The following is a 26,111-nucleotide window of genomic DNA, read 5'->3' as shown; positions in this document are numbered from 1 at the left end:
ACCGCCCTAAACCCAAGGAGAACCCTAAACCGGGATCCGCCCTGGTCCTTGAGCAAGGTCACCTTTCTCAAACATACATGCAATGTCACTGTAAATGTCCAAGGCAAGTCCATTTCCACGAGTCCTTCCTCTAAGCAACATGGGGTACGCTGGCAAGGAAATTGTCATACCTGCTTGGCTAATGGCTCCCAGCATCTGTCTGCATACTGAGATTTTTTTTTAATAAACAAAGTGTCATATTTTATTTTTTTTTTTTATTTTCTTTTTAAAGAGAGAGAGAGAAAATTTTTTAATATTTATTTTTTAGTTTTCGGTGGACACAACCCGGGCCGCAGGCATGCCAGGCGAGCATGCTACCACATCCCCAGCCCCAAAAGTGTCATATTTTAAACCCTAACCTGTAGTCATATTTTCTTCAATGCTGGCATGGTATTTGGCACATAGAAAGCAGAACAGAATTTTATTGACTGACTGACTCAATCCATTATTACACATGAAGCCCCTCAGTAAATTTCAGCAATACAAAAAGACTGTAAAAACATTTGTCAAGAAGTTTACATTTACTATGTGTATATGAGAAGTGAACAGGTAAGATAATCAATATGCTATATGTTAAGTGTCGTGATGGCATCATACCCAAAGCACAAAAGTTAGATTTGAGCTGCATCTGAAGAAATGGTGAGAGGTGGGAAGAAAGGAAGTGTGTGATGGGAAATGGGATTCCATGCAAAGGGAACAGGATCTGTAACCACAAGTAGGTATGAAAGAGATGGTGTGTTTGTACTTTTATGAAACTTCAATATAAGATGGGGAGAGAGCGACACGAGAAAGGTAGATAGAAGTGGAATATATACCCTTATTAGTGGTCCTTTAAACAATGAGGCTCATGGACATTAGAAAAGGGATGCTTCCTTCTGCTAATACAATAAATATCTAGTACTCTTAAGTAATAGAGAAAATGAAAGGGAAAGAGAAAGTTTTGGACTTTGCTTTATATTTTAAATAAGATTTAAATTTTAGTAGTATAATAGTTCCAGTTTTCTGATGAGAATATCTATTTTCCAAGTATAGTATTTACCAGATACTAGCTAACTAAATTTATGAAACATTGAAAATAAAAATGTGCTCCTATTATTCAATTTAGATAATGAGTCTAGAACAATCATTATTACTTTTCCACTAATTCAACTACTCAGACTCAAAGTTGTAATTTAGTAAAGTCTAATCAACATGGAAGCATCACAAAATAAAATATTCCCAATAGCTTGTTAAGAGTAATTTTCACCTTGGGATAGGAGTAGCAGAGACTTAAATGCCTGCCATCATCCCTGCCCCAGTTTGCAAATGCTTCCTTCCATAAGAGGCAGCAAACATCCCACTTCACTCTGCTACAGTAAGAAGAAGAGCCTCAGTTCTGGTGGTGTGAACACTTTGCGTGACTCCTGCATTCCTAGGCGTTCCTACTTGTCTCCTCTCTTGAAACCTAACAGTGTTGACCCAGCCTGCCACTGGGCAGAGCTTAATCACACATACCACTTGCATCACACTGCAGTGCCCCAAGCATCCACCACTGAGTTACTACTACCTCTGTCAGTGGGGGATAATGCTCCTAGGCTGGCAAAAATATTCATTTTCAAAACTGAAGCCAAATTTCACAAAGGAAAGGCATTCAGGGGGCAAAAACTCATGTGGTTTTCCATTTAGATTGTGGAACTCTTGAAGAAAAAGGCCTGCTATACAGAAATCACAACAGAAGGTAGGCACAACTGTAAAAGTGGATGTCAATGCAGAGCCAGCACATGGAGAAAACATGCCTACCAAGCATGAGTCCTGAAGAGGCAGCTTCTGAAAATAGACGACAAAGTTTTTTACACTGCTGTATCCCACAGTGATTCACAGAGATTAAGTACTGAATGAATATCAGCTGAGTGAAATAAAAAAATCTCACCAGCAGGTATGGTGGTATACACTGTAATTCCAGCTACTCAAAAGAATCACAAGTTCAAGGCCAGCCTCTGCAATTTATCAAGACCTTGTCTCAAGATCAAATAAAAAGGGGCTGGGGCTGTAACTCAGTGGTAGAATGCTTGCCTAGCATGTATGTGGTCCTAGATTCAATCTCCAGTACTGGGGAAAAAATACATATTACCAGGCTTATAGGACTGTAAACAAATAAGAAGTTGTGCTTTCTTTGCTGGTCTTGCAAATACTCTTTAAAAAGTGTTCCTGCACTGATGCCACAACCTTTTAGTTAAAGGAGGACGATGTAACCCATATTGTGACCATTTAGAGGGACTTATTCACAGGAGATAGCATGCATAAGATTAACAATACAGAGAGAGTAACTTACTCTAAAAGAATTCAAAATAAAATCTTAATTCCTTGGGTGACAATAATTCCTTGGTCATTAGGGCACTGTGTTATCTTGAAAGAAGAAAAACTGTTTTAAAGACATTGCAAAGTTTCTCTCTTCCTTTCTCATGGTAAAGCTAAAAACAGACAATGGGCTAAAGCAATGGTATTCAGTTTCCACCAGTTCCAAGGTGAACTGGGTAGGTCACTACAAAGAAGCCTCAAGAATACACAGTGATTGGGCTGGGATTGTGGCTCAGTGGTAGAGCAATCCCCTAGTAAGGGCGGGACCCAGGTTCCATTCTCAGCACCACATAAAAATAAAGGCATTGTGTTGTGTCCATCTACAAAAAAGATTCTCTCTCTTAAAAAAAAAAAAAAAAAAGAATACACAGTGATCTACTAATGGTCACGAAGCTATTCAAACAGCCTAATAATTAGTAGAGCTAAGAAGAGACTTTCCACTGTTGATCACTTTATATCAGTTCCCTTTACCATGGGCATCCACAAAAATATTTTGTTTTGTACCACTGAATATCCATAGTTTAAATTTACCCTACTTTTATATCATGTCCCTTCATGCCCCATCACTACCATCAAGACCACAGTTCTAGGAGAAGAAGAACCATCTCTCACCTTCTGTCTTTAAGCTACATAATGGCTCAAATGCCCAGTCCCCTACAGAGCTTTCTGTAAATAGCCTGTCCTCAGCAGGAGGGAATCTCTGTCCTTGCTTCCTCTGAGGGTTGAGTATTAGTCTGCCCTACTCTTTTACTTCAAGATTTTAGCACGTCTTCATTTTAAATGTTTCACGCCCCAGGAGAATTAAAAGAAGTTTTTCTTCACAAAACATCTGAGGTCCATGTATTTAATATCCAAACTTTAAAAAAAAAAAAAAAAGCTAGCCAATGGTAGACACTTATGAATCAGCTAAATTATGATTTGGCCATTTTTCTTTTACAGCAATTATCTTTGGCTTTCAGACAAAAATGAATGATTAGGGTTTTGAATCTCTTCTGGCAAAGAAATACACAGCATGAGCTGAATGCTTAACTTTGTTCATGTCAGTAGAACAAGTTCTATAGATATGAATTTGCAGAGTTAATCCTCCTTCATTATCTCCATTAGTTAACAATGCACATGGAGTCACTCACTGCACATAATTACTGCTCTACCAGACACGGACATTGAAATATTAACTTTCCCACAGACTCAAAATCTTCAGTAAGCAGCTCTTAACAATTCATCATATTAATAATATATGTCACCACAGTCCTATTAAATATTCATGAGATTAAATATCTGTTTTGGAAACATTTTTTGTAATATTTGTTATATTTTAGATGCTATAATTATAACTGAAGGATAAGGAAAACAACCCCCAGGGAAAAGGGGAAACAACAACTCCCAAGAAGAAAGGAGGACAATGGGTCCCGAGGAATTCAGGAAACAATGGGCTCTGAACTTTCACAATTTCTCCTTCTACAACTATTTCCCTGACTGCTCACCTGACATATTCTGCTATAATTAAATCTATATGGTTAAGTCTCACTACCCATGCTGATATGGTGATTAAGTCTCACTTAAACCCTACAAAAATCAGACCCTTCTTGTAACCAGTTGCCATGTTCTCCCCTGAAAATGTGCCATTTTGTTGCTTAATAAAGAAAGCTTGCTGATCCATTGAGGTCTGTTCCCTGTTTCATTTATTTTTGCTTTCAATAACGGCACTTAGGTACCATGATAATAAAGGTAAGTTTAACTGTCTGTTTATAACCAGCAATAAAACTAAATCCACATTTATTCAATTTTTAATATGTTTCAAATGAGAATATTTCATTATACAATGTATAAGATATTTTTTAAAGTAATATGTTTATATCCTACAATTCACTCTTCAGAGCTCATTACTACCATTAATTCATGCTTATCTTTCTCATACTTACATAGCTATTTTTACTATACATGTATGTACCTATAAATAATCCATATATAATAAAATTATATGCAGTAGGATTACTAGTCTAAAATTGCATTAAAGAGGAGTAAATTGATTTTCTCAGGTATTTTGTAGGCAAATAACTAATTCCAAATTGAAACTCAACAAGAAATAAGCATGTAATACACTGATGTTTATATAAAAAAGTACACACTGTAAAAAGTCTTATTTGGCATATTAGAATGTTACATTTCTAATCAAATACTTTGTAAGCTTTTATAAAGTCTTTTTATTCAAATTATCACAAAAAAACTAGATATGATCTAAAAACAGCAAATAAAAAACTTAGCAGAAAAAGAAAATAAAATTTCAAATAAAGGTAAAAACATATCATTAACCTCAGATCATGTTATGTTACACTTTATGGCTGGAATCATAACAGGTTATTAAGCATATGATCGAAACAATAGCTACAGCCACAGCTACTTGTAGCAACTTAACTTACTGTGTGTGAGGCACTATTATTAGCACTTAACATTTATATCTCCTTTAATTTTTTTCTCATTTAATTTTCACAATAACCAAGTGAAATGGATGATAACATTATTTGCATTCTACAGATGAAAAAGAGGAGGTCTACACCAATTAAATAACTTGCCCAGGGTCACAAGCGTGGCAACAAAAGAGTCTGACTCCAGTTCTTCCCTTCCAACCATAACATCAGCACCAGCTCCCAACTCTGAACCCCATTTGCTCCTGGGGCCTTGGGCATGTCCTACAAAGTTTCTAAAGCTCATTTCCTTTAGCTACAAAGATGTAAATAATGTTAATATATACTAGTTATTGAAAAAAATGAGATAGTTCACAAAAAAGTACTGAGAAAAACATGAAACTACACAATGTTGGTTATTATGTTATTGATTAGAAAAGACAAGAAAATGTTGAAAATAATGAAAAACATACTAACTGGCTTTTAGTCAAAATTGTAGTATACCTAGTTAAATATTCCTCATTATCTTACCTTGCTTAACTCAGAAATGACTACGTGAAGGCAAACTGAATCAGTATAATTATTATACCTAAGAGATAGGGAAGCCATAATAAAATAAGATAAAAGTGAACAGTGAGGCTAGGAAAGTAGCCTTGGACATGGGCATCATGAAAACTGTTGTACTATCACATGTGGTCTTTCAGAGAGCTCTTCAAAACTAAGTCTTTTAAAAGCTCCCAACCCCAATTTACAATGTCTATACACACATAGTGACTTCTGACACTATTTAAATCCTTAGCCCAGAAAGGGAAAATAATATTCAAATCTTCATCATTCATCAATTTAAATACATTAACATTGGGTTTATTTTTTCATTGGTTTCATATTTTAAACAATATTTCATATATATTATGTCAGCCAAGATGCTAAAATAAGTATCACAAAATTTTAATATCAAGAAACTAAAATTCACCAAGGTTTATAATGTTAAGAAATGTATATACCTATGTATAGTAATATGTATGTTGTACATAAGCATGTTATCTCTATCACTCTGATTTAATATTAGAAAACCAAGAAAATCCCCTGGTATTTTTGGAATTATACCAATGAAGTACTTACTACATCAAAGACTAGGAAAAAAGATTAAGAAAATAAGCAGTAAAGGAAGTATTGAAAATTTCTTGACAAATACAGACCAATAACTACTTCTATTAAGAACATGAAATTAGTTTTTTATCCAAGTTAGAACAAGATGCAGAATTTAACAGAAAGCAATGGGATGAGTAACCTTTTGTTTTCTGTCCACAACACTGACTCAGGCAACCATGAACAATGCCCTATTACCCTTTTGCTAAACTTCTTTCTCACCCTGTCCCCATCCTCATTCCTGTGGAGCTTCTCAGCATCCAGCTATCACAGCTATCAGGATATTTAAATAAACAAGGTCCTGGGATGATGGTGTGATGACAGGCACCTAAAGAATGTAGCCCCATGCTCTCAAACACCATCACATTTTGCCTGGGCTTTCTTAGAGACTTGGGGTGTCACTACTCACAATTTAATGGCTATTTGTCTGTTCTAGATAATCAGTTAACCCCAAGCTTCAGCTTCCTTGTCTATAAAGTGAGGTAACTAGATTATTTGTAAAGTACTAAGACCTTGCCATTTTAGGAAATCTACATCCAACTTTCCAAGGTTCTGATAATTTTCTGAGGCATGTGATTTTTAAGTATCTTGTGACTTTTCAGCCTTTCTTGATGACTATAATGACTTAAAGAAAGTATACAGCCAAAAGAAAAGAGAGAAAAAAAAAAGAAAAACAGGGCCACATATTTTCAGCAATTCTTTAATCACTTTCAAGGCTTTCATACCATTAGATAAGGAATAAAGGAAACCTTTAATTGCATATGTCCACAAGTATGTGAAGTCAAATTGTTAAATTTTTACTTGATGATGGAAGATGAAAGAAAATCTAAGAATACATGGAATCTGCAAGGTCCTACCTACCTCCTGGCCGTTCATGCTCTCCATCAGTGTGCAAAAGCATGGCAATAGGCATGCCTACATTCTTGGATCTTCCAGCCACAACCACATTTTTCCCAAATGTTTCAATTCCTTAAAATACAGAGTTTGGTTTAAATGAAGAATCAACAACAAGAAACAAATTAAGCATCAGAACACTCAACTGAAACATTCTTTAAAAAGTTCTAATTAAATTTGGGTTTACGCAGCTTGTTTCTAACATGCCCACATTCAATTATTTATAAATATTTATTTTTATGCTTCTTGGATTTGTCACTTTCCCTTTGATTATGTCCTCATTTAAAAACCACAAACATCCTCAAGTTGCCATCAAATTAATTTTAAACATTGAGATTCACTCGAAGAGTTAGAAGTGCAAAGCCTTAAAATATATTAACTACTAATTACAAAATAAGCCAAGTACAACAATATCAAGCTTCACTGGCAATCAAATTTTGAGCAAAGCTGGAATAAAGTAAGTGAAAAAAAAGGATTTTGCACAGTGCTAATGTACTTCATTCCATACAAAAGAAGCACCAAACTTTCCATCTTAGAAAGATGAAAAAGATAAAGCCTGAAAATTCATATACTCTACCTCTTTGGAGCTCAGTTTCTTCATAAGTAAAATAAAGAAGTTGAAACTTAGGGTTTTCTAAGTATAATTATTTCAGAGTATGATTCCAGGATCTGCTTTCTCTTGGAGATTTTGTCTCAGAAAATAGCAGATTAGAATAGAGAAGATGTTGCCAGATAGGAGGTGATAGTGGTGGCAGCAGGAAAATCATCAACACACAAAGCAATTTGAGGTCAATTAACATAGAGGTAAATATCTCTACACTCCCAGGCAGTCTGTGAGAGCAAGACTGTATCTGGCATAGTAGAAGAACAAATGTTTACAGTGAAATCTTAGGTCAATAGACATGGCTTCTATAGGAACAACATGTTAGTTTATTAATGGAAAATATAACTCATTTTGAAAAAGTTTTCATCCAAATGCATGAAATTTATAGTTTAAAAGTAGGGAAACAAACTACAATTTGGAAAATTTACTCCCTACATGTTACAACTGCAGTGCCCATAACCTGGCACATGGCCTTCATTCCATTTTATTTTGGATTTGGTCTTTGACTTCTATAATTTTATACCTTTCTACAGACTGAAGTTTTGTGGCTTATTATTTCCGTCACTTTGCAAGGTTAAGGTAATTCTATCAAGGCAATCTGCAAATGCTCATTTCAGGTCCTAATACCTCTGTCCATCAGACCCCAAGTTACCAACCTGTTCTTTTAATTATTTCCCAAACAGCACCAGCAGTGGCAGGTATGAGAGAATGCTGATCAAGGCACAGTCTTCCAATATTGATAATATGAAATCCATCCACATCTTTTTCTGGGGAAATTCCATTGCATATTGTTCGCTCATCCACATGATCTGAAAAATAAATAAAATTGGTCTCATTTTAAAATTGCTGTTTATGTGGAAATATGGAATGTGAAATATAGGGACCAACAGTCACATCACTATGGTTCAGTTCCAGGAAAGATATAACACCCTTACTCTTTCCTTGCCACCAAAAAGCAAGCCAAGGGGGTCTTGACTAATAGCTGTTATTAATGACTCTTAGAGTATATGCTATTATAGGGTCAGAAGTGGCTGGATTGATGAGTCTTTGCCTCAAAAAGTTTGCATATTAAGAGTATTTAAACCCACTTTACTCTAATACAAAACATTTCTGTTAACAGGTTTCTATTCAATACTTTGAGCACTGCAGATTAAAGGGGCTTTATTATTGTGTTAAAAATAGCCATCACATGGTTAATTCAAGTTTCCTCTTAAGTTACATAAGGAAAAAGCAAATATCCAACACACACTTTCCATAAAGCATTAACACATTCAAATCTAAAATATCACTATGGTTTGCTATGCATAAGGAAAAGAACACAACCTGAATAATGAATTAATCAAGTGATATATGGCATACCAATCATCTCATTTAAAAAAGTATTGACATAAAATAGGTTCTTACTATTTTATGAAGAATCGTTTAGTTTACCTTTATCTCAATTATTAACTCATGTGCCTAACATATTTGGTATGTAAATACTTCTTTGTCCATTACAAAATGAATGCCATTTATACTGTGTGTGTGTGTATGTGTGTGTATGTGTGTGTGTGTGTGACTGTGCACGCACATGTGCTTTCTGGGGAATCAAATCCAGGACATCATATATACTAGGAAAAAGCTCTATCTATACATGTTTCTTCTTCTTTTTTCCCACCTATATATATATTTTTAAAAATCCTAAAAGCACAAAGTCCCAACTGTTTTTAAAGAATTATGTTTTGTTTCTGACATCTTTGTATTCTAAAGATGACAACTGCCACCTTACTTTACATATATCCAATTTACCATCATCAAGCTACGAAACTCCATTAAACATAAAAGTAGTCACTTTAATCACTTTCAAATAGAAACACTTTGGAATGTCTCTCTCATCAATAGTTTTTCATTTTTCATAACTTCACTCATTCTATAATGAGCAGGGTAAACCTCATCTATTTTCTCTAAAGCTAGAAGATCATTATAGATTCTAGCAAAACTTTAAATAATTACATGTTTAATTTACTATTTGAGGACAAAAATAATGGTTCCATTTTTCTAAAATCTGGAAGATGATGATGATTATGAAGATGGTGATGAGTCTTTTTTTAGTCATGCAGAAGTTTCATGATATGGATATTTTTGCAATAATTCAAAGGCTGTATAAATTAAAAGAAAAACAATTATATTTGAAGTTCTCATTTTCTAATAAGGGCCCAAGTTAGTTCATTAGTGAAAACTCTACTAATATATGTATGATATATGTATGAGCTGATCCATTTATTAAAAGAACTCAAAAAGGGCTCGTCTTTAGATTTTAAGAGCTATTTTACCAATAAGCCTGAGCTACATTGACTTTTAGCATCTACAGCTCTGTGCTGCGCATTCACTTAAAGAACACTGAAAAGACCTGCCCTCTGTGTCCTTCCTTCATTTCTTCCTCACTCCTGCCTCCTTCCCTTCCTTTCTTGGTTTTGTTTATTTGTTTGTTGTTTTGCATTTTTGTTGTTATTGTTGGGTTGTTTTTGTTTTTTTTAGTCCTGGACATCCAGCTCAGGGTCTTGGGTATGCTAAGCACATGTTCTACCGGAGTTATACCCTACCCTTTGTGTACCTCTTGTACTTCGTTTTTAAAAATCTTTGGGCCACTGATAAAGAATGTGTTATTTAATAAACAGCATTAGGGAAATTCCCACGTGAACAAAAGGGATTTTTACTTTATACAACCCACAAAAGTAGGTTCTGAATGTATTACATTAAAAATTAATGTTTATGACTCAAATTTAACAAACTATCTTTATGAGAGCAAAGTCCTCTTATATACTTATTTAACTTCTACTCACATCATACCTTAGATCATTATTCCATAACAATTTTGTCTTGAGCTACTTAAGTGTTAGTAGTTTTAAAAGACAGATGTGTGGACATTCAAATGGTATGACACAGGATTCAATTAGCTAAGGTTATTTAGTCTAAAAGGAAGGATTTCATATGAATAGAGGAAAAAAGATTAAGATCAGAAAAATTAAGAAATCCAATTCATTTGTCATTTTTATGAAATTCTGTGTTATGTCAGCAGTAGATTAAATTTCACATACATCCTGTGCCAAGAAAGATTTACTTTTTCTAATGTAATGTGAAATATATAGTAATAATTTGAGTTAGCGTACCTTACATTTAAATAGTGATTTATAATGACTTTCCTAGTTACTGGGGACTAAGGTAGAAAATGTTAATTATTTTGAAGCCTAGGATCAAAGACTTTGAAATTCAGCCAATCTTAGATAATTTCTAAGAAAGGGATCTGGAATTCAAATTTATATCCTTTTGCTATAAAACCAGCTTTTCCTTCTGTATTATACAGAAGTCATAAAAATGCTAATAATGTTAAATACCATTCAAAGAGTAAAGTAAGAGAGGCCTCTCCCACCCCAACTCCTAGTAAGACATTTGATAACCCTAACATATCCCAAGAAATGTACTGTTTCATCTAAGACTTCAAACACAACACTATTACTGGATTAAATGTTATATGTCTAAGCACATGCAAAAAATATCAAATATTTTTCAATTAATAATCTTACCTTTTGATATTTCAGTAAGAGAAATAAATACGTTTCATAATTTTGAATGACTTACCTGAAGTCACCCTTAGGACATATGATTAGAAGATTCACTAATACCAGTTTTGTCACAGTATTTATAAAAACATTTTTGGTTCTCAGAAGCAATTTTATAACCTTACAGTGGTAAACAGGACACTCATGATCTCTACTACTCCAAACCCCAATCATCTATCTGATCTCATCACTAACTACTCTTTTCTCAATTAGCATCACACTAGTCTCCTTGTTCTTCCTCAAAAAAGTTAGGCATTTTCCCACCTTGGCTACAGCCTTCTGTCATGGAAGGTTTTTTTTTTTTTTTTTTCTAAAAACAAACAAACAAAAACAATCAAAAACTGTCTTGTCACCTTAGCTAAACTATTACCTTCATTCAAATGTTTCCTTACACGACTACATGACACATTTTCACTAATACACCCACTATTCAGATCACACCATTTTAAAATATATGATCTACTTCTAATAATAGTTAAGTAGCTTATATTAAATCAAACATCTCATAGAAAACAACTGCAATCTTTGGAAAAATCATTAAATAAAACCAACTGTCAAAAAAAATGGAGAGTCATTAAAAGCAGACAGATTTGGTGGAAGTGGATATCTGCAAGAAAGGAATATCACCGAAGAAACTTCCTATTTTGGAGGTTTTTATAGCTACAGGACAGCTGGAATTTGGGTAGAAATTCACAGCCTTACTTGATTAAGGAATCAAAGGATGAAGTTTGGGGCTACTACCACAGTGGAAAAGGAGAAGCCACACCCAGGAGACCCAAACATTGTATATAAAATCTCCACAGACACACAAAGAAAGCAAACTTCTAGAAGCCCCTTTAAGGTGAACAACACCAAATGAATGAAAGTTTTAGCTTGAAACACTAAAATAGAAACAAATTTTAAAGTCTTCAATTTGTTATAGACATGTTCAAAAAAACCCAGCAACTTAACATCATACTTAGTAGTAAAATACTGAAACTTTTCACTTAAAATCAGAAGAGTATCCAATCCCAACATTTTTATTTAATGTTTTATTGCAGATCTTACCTAGTGCTAACAAGATTAAAGAAAAAGACATAGAGTTCAGAAAGAAATAAGTAAAACTCTCATTACAGATAGCATAGATGTTTATGTTGAGTATCCCACAAATTTTATAAAATAATGACTAGAACTATTAAAGTCACTTTAACAAGATCACATTGTACAACCAATTATATTTCTGCCCATAAGCAGAAACTATTAGAAAATGAAATTTTAAAAAATGCTATTCACAGTACTATTCACAAATACTATTTACAATACTAATCATAATGCTTACAAATTTATTAATGCTTACAATTTATTAATTCCCTAGGAATAAATTTTTCAAATTTAAGGATGATTTCCATAACAAGAATTACAAAATACTGTTAACAGTTTTACCTTAATAAATTCAGGGTATATCATGTTTATGAAGAGAAGACTCAATAAAGTTGTATCAAGAGTCCTAAATGAATCTATGCTTTCACTACAATATTGATCATAATCCTATGAGGTTTGTTATTAGATTCTAAAATATATATGAAGATATAAAGAATTTAGAATATTTAAAACAATCTTGAAAATTACCAGAGTTAGAAAAATTACACCACTTTTATGCTAAAAAGCTATAATTAACAAGAAAATGTGGCACTGGCATAAGGATAGACAATTAGATCTATGGAACAGAACTGAGAGTCCAGTTTTGGAATTATACTCATAAAGTCATTTGATATTTTACAAAAGTACCATGGTGTGTTAGTCAGCTTTTCCTCACAGTGACAAAATACCTTCCAGTAGCACCATGGAATGTAAACCAAGCCTTTAATACATGGGACTTTGGAAGACATTAAAGATGCAAACTACAACACATGGCAATCAAATTCTTATTAACAAATAGTACTTGAATACCTGGGAAGCCATGTTGGTGGGAGGAACTAATCATAATACCTGCTTCATACTATACAGAAAAATTAACTGAAAATTGATTATAAACTTAAGCATAAAAGCTAAAAACTATACAGTTACTGAGTGAAACTTAGAAGAATATTTTTATGGGCTGGGTTAAAGCAAAAACTTTTTTTTAAGCAGGGAAGAAATTTTATTTATCAGTTTCCAAAGATAGAAAGGAAAATTCTGCATAAGACTAACATAAATTGTAAATGACATTTAAAAGATATCACATGTGAAAGTGCCTTCAATGCACTATTTCTAAATGCAAAAACTTTTTAGAATATAAAATGCTTAAGCATAAATGAAAAAAGTAATCAATTAGTCTTTAGGAAATTAAAATTTTTATTTTCATCAAAAGATTTTAAGGTTTTTCTGTTAAGAAAACAGAACTGTGAGAAATATTTACAAAATATGTATCTGACAAAGAATTTGTATTTAGATATATATAAAAACTTCAAAAGCTCAATAATTAAAAGATAAGTATCTTAATTTCTTAAAATGAGCTAAATATTTAAACAGGAAAGAAAGATATCCAAATGGACAGTAAACGTGGAAATATAAGATTACTAGTTACCTTAGGGTAAGGATGAAAGGTAGGAAGAGGGAATCACTAGGAAGTGGCATGAGAATACTCTCTCATTTAATGAAAATGTTCTACATTTTGATAGTTACATAAGAGTTTAATTTAAGTACGAGTTTATATTTTTCAAAATATGTGCAAAAATAAACTTACGAGTGTGCATTTCAATATACATAATTTCACATAAAAATCTTAATGTTGAATATAGTTAATAATGTACATACTGAAGTTTTTGTGGTATATTAGTATGTTCTTACCTTTAAATGCTTTAAAAATAAGATGTTTGATGGGTTAATAGATGGATAAATATTTGACAAAGGAAACAGCAAAATTTTAACAACTATAGAATCTAGGTTGAGGGTATATAGGTATTCATTATACTGTTTTTTAAATTTTTCTGTATGCTTAAAATTTTTTATAATAAAATGTTAGAAAGGGGGATACAAATACAACCATTCCCCAACACCCTTATCCCTTTCACCACAATATATTATCTTTTTTCCCACAGTACAATAACTTCTAAAAAATGTAGTTGCTCATTTATGATATTTATTTTTATCTGTCCTACTACATATTCACAAGGGAAGAAATTTTTGTCTGATACATTCCTACCACAAAGAACAGTACCTGAAAAACAGGGGTGCTCAATAAATATTTACTGAATAAGTGACTATTATTATCTCTACTTTAAAATAAAAAAACTAAGAAAATACTGGTGGATAACTGGGAACAATTAGAAGAAGAGACTACCAGGAGAAAAGTTGTGTTATCTTTCTATATACTTTGACATCCTTGTTGTAAAAATATTAAAAAAAACTCACAGGGGCAGGGGGTCCCAGTCATAGAATCTTGATTTATTGACCCTATATAATCTTTTTTAAAAAATATTTTTTAGATGTTGACAGACCTTTATTTTATTCATTTATTTTTATGTGGTGCTGAGAATCGAACCCAGTTGCCTCCTCACGCATGCTAGGCAAGTGTTCTACCACTGAGCCACAACCACAGCCCTATATAATCTTTTTAGACATCTGCACTGTTATATTCTACAATATAAATTTAAGGTGAATGATTTGTGTTTTTTTGTTTTTTCCTTTTATTTCTATCTTTCAGGACTTGAAAAAAAAGGCAAAATTTTATGCTAATAGATTAAAGTCCATACTCTTAGAGTGTATATAAAGTCTTTGAGAATTCACTCATTTATTCACTCAACAAATATTTACTAAGTATCTTCCATGTGCCCAGGGCATAGGATAATAAGTGAGCCAACAGACAAAATTCTTGCCCTCTGAAATTTATTCTAACGGAATAAATGTTTATAAATTAAAATAGTTTGTCTAATCAAACTATTTAACTACAGTATCTTAATGGATTATTTTCTAGAAGTAAATGAGAGATAGAATTCAATGTTCTCAAGCTAACTCAGTGTTCTCAAACTGATGAATATTCTACTGGCTTCTATATCAAGATTTCAAGACAGAAAATACTTATCTAGTGCCTACCACTTGCCCAATATCATTTAGTAGTTGTTTCATCATCTAGAGGTAGAGAAACAGAAAAGGAATGGGAAATGACTCTAACCTCACTGGGCTACTCCACCTCCCAAGTTGAAAATATTGTGCAGCGTAGAGGTGGAGTGGGAGGTGTTCTCTAGGCCAGAAAGGGTGCATCTGGCTCTCCACCCTTCCTCAGCCTCCCTCTCCTACAGCCACAGAAAATGCCCAGTAAGTTTCCAGACAGGCTTACTTCACAGGCTGTTAAAAAAAAAAAAAATTACTGGAGTTGGAACTTACACATTTTGCTAAAATTGCTAACCTGTGCCCTATATGATTCTCTTGGATGAGGTGTACGGATATGGAGATCCTAAAATTGCCTTATTCTTCTAAAACTATGTTGAATGAAAACACTTTGGTTTATCAAGCCCTTTGTTTCCTAGGCACTCTAATAACTCTACATAGTAAATTCTTCTTTTGTGTGTGTGTGTGTGTGTGTGTGTGTGTGGTGCTGGGGATTTAACCCAGAGCCTTGTGCATTCAAGGGAAGCACTCTACCAACTGAGCTATATCCCCAGTCCAATATAGTAAATTCTGTCAAATGCACAGTACTACTTACAAAGCTATGTACATTCTATAGAGGAAAAGACTTAGATAATGAGCTCTTTGTAAACACACAAGAGAAAAGAAAAACAAAATTTTACATTTTGGAGATCTTGCATGCAAATATTTTAAAGACAATGAGTTAGTCTCAAATTGTTTCCTAACTATCTGTTTCCCCTAGTGCCTCCCATAGAGTTATATAGATTGGATTCTAGGTAAATATTTGTTGACCTGATAAATAGAGGATCAGAGAGCTACCATATAAATAGGGACTTGTGATTTTACTAAATCCTTGTTAGCATTTCAAGCTAAATATACTCAAAACAGAAGAGAGTTTCATGGTAAAGAAAAAACCATAATATTAAAAAGAAAAATAGTAACTACTGCTGTTTAAGAAATGCCTGAATTTGAAGATATTTTGAGAAATCAGTCATCTCAAGTTAGATGATATAACAAGTTTGCAATACAACTGCTCAAAACACACACACACACACACACACACACACACACACACACTTCTATAGATTTGAGCAACTGAAAAAGCTTTTAGGATGGTTTCCACCTGGGTATGAACAGCAAGGGACTTAAGTGGTTACAAAGACCAACCAATCCCACTAATATGCAAATTATCTCAGTGATTTACTCAGAGATGGGTATAAATCATTAACTTTTATGAAAGAAAGGAAGAGAGAGAGAGTGGGTGGGTGGGGAAGGAAGGATGGAAGGAAGGAAGAAAGGAAGGAAGGAAGGAAGAAAGGAAGGAAGGAAGGAAGGAAGGAAAATGCTTGCTCAATGCTGCCATCCTGTGGCGCTTACGTTGCACAAGCAGGTGAGCTGTCTTCAATTTGTCTTCCTTTTGCTCATAAAATCTGTGACTGATCTCAGACTTTCAGCCTCCAGAACTGTGAGAAAATAATTTCTGTTGGTTAAGCCACCCATTCCATGGTATCATGGTTTTGATAAAAGGTGTACCCCTTTTGTTCCTGTGTTTCTCAGGAATATTTAGAGGTAAATGGTTGAATTGTGAGTGCTGTAACCCACTTAGTCCATCCTAGTTTTGATGTGCTGGGTGATTATTGTGGCAGGTGAGGTGTGGCTCCTTCTGGTATTATAATTGTATATTTACACCTTTTGAAAATGTCCCACAAAAAACTAGGATATTTTGACTGGTTTTGTCTTGAATCTACAAACAATTGGAGGAAATCTGACATCGTAATGTTGAGTGTAAAATAAGGTGTCTTGATTCATTACTTTAGGCTGTTTCTAGTTTCTCTCTAGACATCCTTTAAATTTCAATGTACAGGTTTTCCCCATGCTTTGTCAAGTTTATGTCTAAGGATTTCATATTTTAATGCTATTTTACATATTTTTTTAAAAAATTCAGTATCTGATTGCTTGATGCTAGTATGGTGGCATTGATTTTTGTATACTAATATTACATTCTCCAGTCTTGCTAAACTCACTTATTAGTACTAGTAGGTTTGGGGAATTTTTTTTTTTTTATTTTTTGTAAATGACATTGATTTTTTTTCATACACATTAAGTCATCTTTTATTAATTTTTTTTGGCTTATTGCATTAGTTAGACTCTCCAGTACAAAGTTAAGTGGAGGTGAAAGCAGACATCCTTGACTTCTTCCTGACTGTAGCAGAAAAATATTCTATCTTTCAAAAATCAATAATTATGATAGCTTCAGAATTTTCATAAATGCCTTTAATTCACTTGAAGAAGTTCTCTTCTATTATTAGTTATTTGTCAGCCTTTATTGATAATTGATGATGGATTTTTATCAAATACTTTATCTGTATCTATTGAGATGACAATATGATTGTTTTCATTTTTACTTTGTTCATATGATGAAATTCATTGTTTTATGTCTAAATATGAAAATGACGTTGCATTACTGGAGTAAAATGCATTTTATCATGATAATTGATCCCTTTATATATTGTTGGATTCATTTGTTAAGTTTTTGTTAATATATTTTACATCTATATTTATGAAGAATACTAACCTGTGGTTTTCATTTCTTATAATGTCTTTTTCAGGTTTTTGGCATAAGGGTAATCGTGGACTCTATAATGAGTCAGGAAGTATTCCTTCCTCTGTATTGTATTCCCTAAATATTTGACAGAATTCTACAGGGAATCTATCTGAATATAGACTTCTTTGTGGAATGGTTTTAACTACAAAATAAATTTTAGTAGTATCTTTAAGGAAAAGCAGAGATTATTTATTTGGGACCATTCTTTTCTAAGATAGGCATTTAGTGCTCTATATATTTTCCCTAAGAGCCATTTTAATGGCATCTCATAAATTTTGATATGTTGTGTTTTGTGTATGTGTATTCATAAAAAGTTTAAAATAATTTGTAATTTTCCTTTACACAAGGGTTATTCAGAAGCAGGTTATTTAGTTTTCAATTGTTAGGGTTTTTTAGATATTTTTCTGCTATTGATTTTTAATTTATTTCCACTGTATTCTGAGAATGTGCTTCATGTGACATGAGTCCTTTAAATCTGAGATTTGGTTTATGGCCTAGAATGTGGTTTGTCTTGGTAAGTATTCCATATGAACTTGAAAAAAGAAAAGTATATTCTGATATTTGGGAGAAAGTGTTTTACAAATGTTAATAGGATCAAAAGGGTTGATACTATACTCAAATCTACATACATACTGATTTTATGCCTATTTGTTTTCTCAATTATTGAGAGAGATATTTTAAAACCTCTAGTGATAATTTCAGATGTTTCCTTTTTCTTACTATTCCACTGGGTCTGTTTTCACATAATTGAAGCTTTCCTATTAGGCATTTAAATTAAGATTGTTATTTCTTTTTGATTAGCTGAAATCTCAAGTACTACGGAATGACCTCTTGATCCTTGGAAATATTCTGAAATATGCTTTTCTTGGTATTAACATAAGTATTCAAGCTTTCCTTTGATTAATGTTAGCATCCTCTTACTTTTAATCTCTCTGTTTTTACATTTGAAGTGTTTTTCTTGTAAGCAACATAAAGTTAGGTCTTGATTTTTATCCAATTTGACAACCTCTTATGTTTATTGGGTTACTTTCATTACATTTTACATGTTTAAAACTATCATATTATTATGTGTTTTCTTTGCTGTCTTTTCTCCATCTTTCTTCCTTTAGGTTCATTGAATATTCATGACAACCCTATTTATAATGTATTTTATGTCTTTTATTTACATATTAATTTAACATTATTAATATTACTAATTATTAATATATCGACACAATTAAATAATATATTATTATAATATAATAAAATAATTTTTGTCTTTTATTGGCTTATCAGCTATAACTATTGTGGTATTTTAATGGTTGCTTTTGGTTTCACAGTGTACATCTTTAACTCATCATAGTATATCAACAAGTGATACTGTATCACTTCACATATAGTATAAGAATGGAACAACAATATTCTACCACTCATTCCCTCTTGACTTTTATGCTATTTTTGTCATACACTTTACTTTTACTTATGTTACAAATCATATGCTGTATCGATTTCATTTTTAGTTAAACATTATCTTCTAAAATGATTTAAATAGTAGGGAGATATATATATTTACACATGTAGTTACCATTTCCAGAGCTCTTCATTCCTTTGGATAGACCTATATCTATCTATCTATCTATATATATATATATATATATATATATATATATGTATAGTATCATTTCCTTTTTTCCTGTAGAACATCCTTTAATATTTCTTATATTAGAAAGAAAACACTACCAGTAATTAATTCTTTTAGCTTTACCTGGAATCTCCCTTTTCTGGTATATCTGGGAAAAAAAGTTTTTTGTTTGTTTTACTTCTTGCTTTTGAAAAAAAAGTTTTTTACACTGGGTATTGAATCCCTGTTGGACTTTTTTATTTTTTCCCTTTCAATACTTGGAAGATAAAGATGCTCCACTATTTTCTTGCTTGCATTGTTTCTGACAAGAAATCTTTCATCATTCTCTGTGTTTTTCTATAGGTTACATATCTTCCCTACCCCTGTTTCTTTTAAGTACTTGGGGATTTTGTTTTGTTTTTTTTCTAGCTACCAGTGGTTTTGAATAATTTGATTATGGTGTTGTTTGATGTAATTTTCTTCATATTTCATGGGCTTTTAGTTTGTTGAGCTTCCAAATAAAAAAAATGGAAAAAAAAAAGTTTGTTGAATTTCTTGGATTTTTAAGTTTCATAGTTTACAAAAAAATCTCAAATCTCAGTCACTTATAAAAGGCTACTTATTTATTCATTGAATTCCAATAAGAATTCCACTGCCCGGGGCTGAAGTTATGGCTCAGTGATAGAGCACTTGCCTTGCACATGCAAGACCTTGGGTTGGATCCTCAGCACCACATAAATAAATAAATAAAGTAAAAAAAAAAAAAGAATTCCACTGCCCAACTTCTTGTAATTTACAATAACCTGTAACATCCAGCTTCCAAGATCACTGAAACAAAATCAGGAGTAGGAGAGGAATATAGTGCACTTAACCATCTCAGTCCAAATTTGGCTCAAGAAGTCACTTTGCCTCACAGTAGCCACAAGTTGCATGGGCTCAAGGTAATTGCCAAGAGAAAATGGGAATTACAAGCAGATATGAGTATTTGGAAAACTTCATTTGCCTCTGTCACAGAAAAAAAAAAGCAGTTCTCAAATAGATAATGATAATAAATGGCCTAAGAAGGCCTCCCTAAAGCAATGGCATTTAAGCTAAGACCTGAGGATAGGAAAGACTGAGCCTTAGTATATTTGAAAGGTAGCCAACATAGTCAAGGGGTCAGTGCCCAAATCCTTATTCAAGTAATAAAATGTGCATTTTTCTAGCATGCTCTCTATATAATGAATACTACAGCAGCAAATTTTCAAGGATATGTGGGTATGAGAGTCTTATCAAATCTTAAACAGTGACATAGCTACTCTGTTTCATGTAGAAATATAGATGACACTTAGGTCAATTATAGAAAAGCAGTGACTAAGAAACTTCAGTTCATAACATTCCTTCACTAATACTCATTGAGTCTACCATGATACTGGATAGATTTCAGGGATAAATTGTTGACTACAACTGTCCCTAAGTGGAATTGTTCTGAATACTAAAACATAGAACTTGGGTTTCTCCGAGAGAGAGAGAGAGAGAGAGAGAGAGAGAGAGAGAGAGAATGCTAGAACAAAAATCAAGTTAAAATTTAAAAGCCACTTATTTAGGAATAAAATAAAATAAATGGCTCTATATACATGAAAGAGTCCTGGATGATTAAAATGTACTGCTCTGACCAAGAACTTTAAAACCAGAATAGTAAGTATTCTGTATACATAAATTTGATGATATCTTATGAAAACAATTATACCAAAAGTTTTTTTCCTACTAAATAAAGGATCAAGTTCTAGACAATATACCTCTCTCCACACTTACAAATTAGGTTCAATATCCACACTTTTATACCTACTAATTATTAGAATATTTATTTATGTTAAATCCACAGAGTAAACTCCCGCTCTTTAACTTGTCCCCTTTAGATTTAATCATTTAATCCTATACTTATTTCTCATCTCTCTGTTCAATTCTATTACAGTAATCAAAAGATTTTAATTCTCAAATGTTTGAAACTAGATAAATGAAGGAAATACTTGAAAAATATTGTACAAAAAGACAATATAGACTAAGCCTTCCCATTCTACCTAATCGTGTCAGAAACAAGTGAGAAGTAGGCTTCTCAGAAAATAAGCAAATATGGAAGAGTAAGCAAGCATCTCCAAATGCCTGCCTTAGAGGCTTTCTAGTGGCACCAGGACTGGGGTCAGAAGCACATTGTATCTGGTTCTTCTGGCCACACACTGCTACCCTGGTCTCTGTGAACTTAATAGGTTATTCATTTCCCTCAGTTTTCTTAACTATAATCCACAGGTAAAAACAGATCCTAGTGTTAAGGGTTGTGAGTGTTAAATAGTGATTATTGTTTCCTAGGCTTAGATATAAATGCTTTCACATAGTTCATACAATTTAAACCCTCTTAAACAAAATTCACTGTGCAACAAGTCCCCTACTATGATAAATGTTCATAGCAAAATTCCACTGTGCTTCGAGATTGTGGATATTATAATTTCCCTGTCATTACCTTGAAAAGGATGTCACTATTTCCTGGTTTTAAAGAATCATTGTTCCACTTTTTAAAAAATTCTATATGCAAATATATACTTCACAAAAGATTTAACTTTCAATAGAACATCAGAATAATAGATATAACTCAATAAAATTAAAAGCAACTAAAATGCCTACTTATGAGAAAAAAAAAGGAACATGAATAACAGACTTCTCACTCATCTTAAAATTCTCACTAATCACTACTGATAGAATCTATGCACAATCTGGACAAGTGAAACACCTACATATGGTCTGTTTAGTCCTTCTAAGCTTTAAAGTCAGCTATAGGACAGATAAGCTATAATGACTGTAGACACACAGTTATAACCTGGGTACCTCCAATCCTGGCTAAGGTTGCACAGCTTTCAAACACAAACAGGAGCTTAGCCTAGGACAGACCTAGTACCATTAGGCAGGACATGATTCTATCTCATTCCTTTGCTTTTACCCTCCTGAAGTACATGAGAACTGATTACAGGTTCTATTTAATCCTTATGCAACCTTGTGCTCCCAACATTAGAATTATAGCTATAGTTTGGAATTTATTTTATTCAAGACTTTGGCCTAATTGTGAAAAAGAATCTCAGATTTCTACAATAAAATAACTGGGAATCCATTTTTATTACTACATAACAGATACTTCTTTATATTGATTATTTTATTTAATTCTCAAAAAATCCTTATTGTAGGAATTATCTTTTTTATTTTATAGATAGGAAGAGTAAGATACAGAGAGGTGAAGTAAAAACTGACCAATATTTCAATATTACCTATTAGTAAATGGTAGAACCAAGATCCAAACCCATGCCATGGGTTTCTAGAGTTTGCCTTTTAACAACATGTTACATTAGACTGTCTTTCAGAACATTATAAGTCATAACATTAGCACATACATTTCAAACAATCATCCTACTCACTAGTTAATACTGATAAGCTGGTGAGGGCACCAAAGATGGCTAAAAGTATTAGCATGGGAGATCAGTCTGCCTGGATTCAAATTCCAGCTTAATTACTCAGAAGCTCTGTAACCTGGAAGGAAGTTATATAATCATTTTTTGCCTGAAATACCACATCAGAAAAATTTACATAACTTCAACTCCACAGGATTATTGTGAGGATTCAATGAGTTAATAAATGTAAACTGCCTGACATAATAAATGCTTAACGCAATTAATATTCATCACTATTATTTTGTGTGTATGTGTTCAGGTAAATATATATAGAGAGAGACTTTTCAGCAAGATAGAAAAAGGCCCTTGCACAGAGCATCTAGAATTTGCTATGGTCCCTTTGATTGTATCTTACTCTGAAATGAACAGAGTTCAATTTGTTTTCTAGTACAGATGGATAGCCAGTGCCATCTAGTGGCATATTGATAACAAAGTCCCCAAATAAGAAGGTTGCTCTTAAAGGGGTAAAATTTCTAGATAAAATTTTGATTTTATTAAGATAAATTAAATCTAATACAGTTAGAACTACCTGAGAAATTACAAGTAGTAGTTTGTAAAATGATTTTTAAATTTTTTAAATTGATAGATTAAAAATTATATGTATTATGGTATACTATATATATATTTTTGATGGAGCTGGAGATTAGACCCCAGGGCTTACTCATGCTATGCAAGCTCTGTATAACTGAGCTACATTCCCATTCCATTATGTTTTCAAACATGTACACAATTTTACAGATTGGTCAAGTCAAACTCATTAGAATATCTAATCTATAATTTTGTGTGGTAAGACCATGTACAATCTACCTTCTCAGTAATTTTTAAGTATACAATACATTATTAACACTATAGTCACCATGTTGTTCAACAGAATTTATTCATCATGACAGAAATTTTGTGTCCTTTGACCTATCTAGACACACACACACACACATACACCCATTCATACACACACACTCCAGCCCCCATCACAGTAACCACATTCTACCCTGTATTTCTATGGGTTTGACTTGTTTTAGATTCTACACCTTAATGAGATCATGCAGTAATTGTCTCTCTTTGCCTGGTTTATTTCACTTAGCATAATGTACTCCATATTCTTTCATGTTATTACAAATGGCAGGATTTTCTTCTTCAGTGACTCAACATCATTCCATAGTATACACACAATATTTTCTTTATCCATTTATCTGTTGATAAGTATTTAGGTTGATTCTATATATTGGCTATTATAAAAAATCCTTCAGTGGATATGAGAATACAGATGTCTCCTTGGCAAACTGATTTCATGTCCTTTGGTTATACACCTAAAAGGGGAACTCCTGGATCATATGGTAATTTTATTTTAACTTCTGAAGAACCTCCATACTGTTTCCTATAATGAGTGTACCAATTCACATTCTCAACAAAAACTCAGGTCAGTTTCCTTTTCTCCTCATCCTGGTGCCCTTTTCTGCACATCCTTATCAACACCTATCTTTTGTTTTCATGATAATAGCCATCCTAACAGGTAGGAGGCAATATCTCATTACAGTTTTAATTTACTTTCCCCTAATGATTAGTGTGATTGAGCATTTTTTATATACATGTTAACTATTTTTATGGGTTTTTTTGGAAATGACTATTCAGTTTCTTTGTCCATTTTTTTAATCAGGTTATTTGTTTCCTTGCTATTGAGTTTTGTGAGTTGCTTGCATTTTTTATATTAACCCCTTATCATGTGTGTGATTTACAAATATTTTTCCCATTCTATATGTTGTCTCCTCTCTGTTGTTTCCTTTTCTGTGCATGAGCATTTTAGTTTGATACAATCCCATTCATGTATTTTTGCTTTTATTGCCTGTGCTTAGGGGTCACATCTAAGACTCAGAGCCCAGAAGAATGTCAAGAAGCTTCCCCCTCCCCAAGTTTTTCTCTTTACAGTTTACAGTTTCAGGTCTACATTTAAGTCTTTGATTAATTTCTTAAAGAGACTGTCCTTTTCTAATGTGTGCTCTTGTCAAAAATAGTTGACCTTAAATGTGAATTTATTCCTGGGATCTCTATTCTGTTTTATTGACCTATGCATACCTATTTGTGCAAGTACTGTGCTGATTTGAGTACTATAGCTTTGTAGTTGATTTTGAGATCAAGTAGCATGAGGCCTATCTTTGTTCCTTTTGCTCTGAATTGCTTTGGATATTCAGGGTCTTTCATAGTTTCAAATGAACTTTAGGATTGTACTATCTATTTTTATGCAATGTACTACTGAAAGTTTGATAGGTATTACAATGACTCTATAGATCACTTGGAGTAGTATGGGCATTTTAAGAGTTAGTATTGTTATATGTCTTGTAAAACTATTTAAATATTGTAAAAATGCAAGTGGAGGAAGTTCCAACAACTGCAAGCTATAAAATGATTGCTTAGCAAATACAGTGCCAAAAGTATTTTTTTTTTTTTTGCATAAGCCAAACAACTGTCAAACACCAACAAAACTTTTTGGGAAGATTTATAATGTTAATGAACTTTTAATCTTCTTTAAATCTCATTTATCTAGAATATGAAATGGGAGTACTGCATGTGTTGAATTCTTCACCTAGTTTTAAAAGGAAGTGATATAACACTACATTAACATGAAGAATATACAGAATTATCTATATCAGAATTTTTCTCAGAAGGAAACCTTGATAAATTCTATGATCCTTTCCAATTTTACTATTTTTAAGTGCCACTAGATTGGAGAAAAATAATTAAAAGTATGAATTTTGATATAATTTAAACACCATAAAATGTATCATGTATACCAAGATATTAAGTTATATCATTAAAGAAAATATAAAAACATCATATAACTTTACTTTCTGCCCATCATAAAATTGTTGATAAAAACTTACATAACTTGAAACTGTAAAAACTAACCTCTATTATAGCAATCCTCACTTGCACAATTCAAATATGCACAAATTTCAGAACCTCAATTTAGTTAAGTGATACCATTCCTTCAACAACAACATAGTTCAAATTTCAGCTATCATTCTATATTAACTGTAATTACATAACAGCTACTGGTTGTTCAGTCCATAATTACTATGTAAATAACAGATCAGCATCATGATCGCTGACCAATCATACCACTTCTTTCAAAGACCCCTGGAGAATGGATACTGCATGTTTTTTCCTCCTGTTTTTACCCAGTTAAAACATGGGAAACCAAAGTATGTTGTCACCATGTCTCCCAGACAGATAAACCCATATGACATTTTACAAAGTGGAAAACTAACAAAGGGCATTAACCTATAAAGATGAAAGTTCAGTGAACACTCATAAAATGATAATAC

The 26,111-nt window shown here is 32.7% G+C and overlaps 1 protein-coding gene across 3 annotated transcripts in view; it reads right to left on the bottom strand.

Moving 5' to 3' along the window:
* Positions 1-4,151: 4,151 nt before the first annotated feature.
* Positions 4,152-26,111, bottom strand: part of LOC124077233 (bifunctional methylenetetrahydrofolate dehydrogenase/cyclohydrolase 2, mitochondrial-like) — a 35,807-nt gene continuing 13,847 nt past the window's right edge. For 2 of the 3 annotated variants that reach the window (XM_046421456.2, XM_046421457.2), the window contains 2 exons: positions 8,085-8,237; positions 4,152-6,899 (listed from right to left, as the gene is read on the bottom strand). In XM_046421456.2, the coding sequence (XP_046277412.1) occupies positions 6,784-6,899; positions 8,085-8,237 (269 nt within the window). In that variant the 3' untranslated portion in view covers positions 4,152-6,783. Of the gene's footprint in view, positions 6,900-8,084; positions 8,238-26,111 lie in introns of those variants that run through there. The other variant, XR_006846572.2, reaches the window with a different exon arrangement.

The sequence above is a fragment of the Marmota monax genome, unplaced genomic scaffold (genome assembly GCF_021218885.2).
Source record: "Marmota monax isolate L192 unplaced genomic scaffold, Marmota_monax_Labrador192_F-V1.1 WCK01_AAM20220418_F8-fsc01609, whole genome shotgun sequence".
Taxonomy (NCBI): Eukaryota; Metazoa; Chordata; class Mammalia; order Rodentia; family Sciuridae; genus Marmota; species Marmota monax.
Note: the sequence above shows the minus strand (reverse complement) of the source record. Positions and strands in the feature narration are given on the sequence as shown.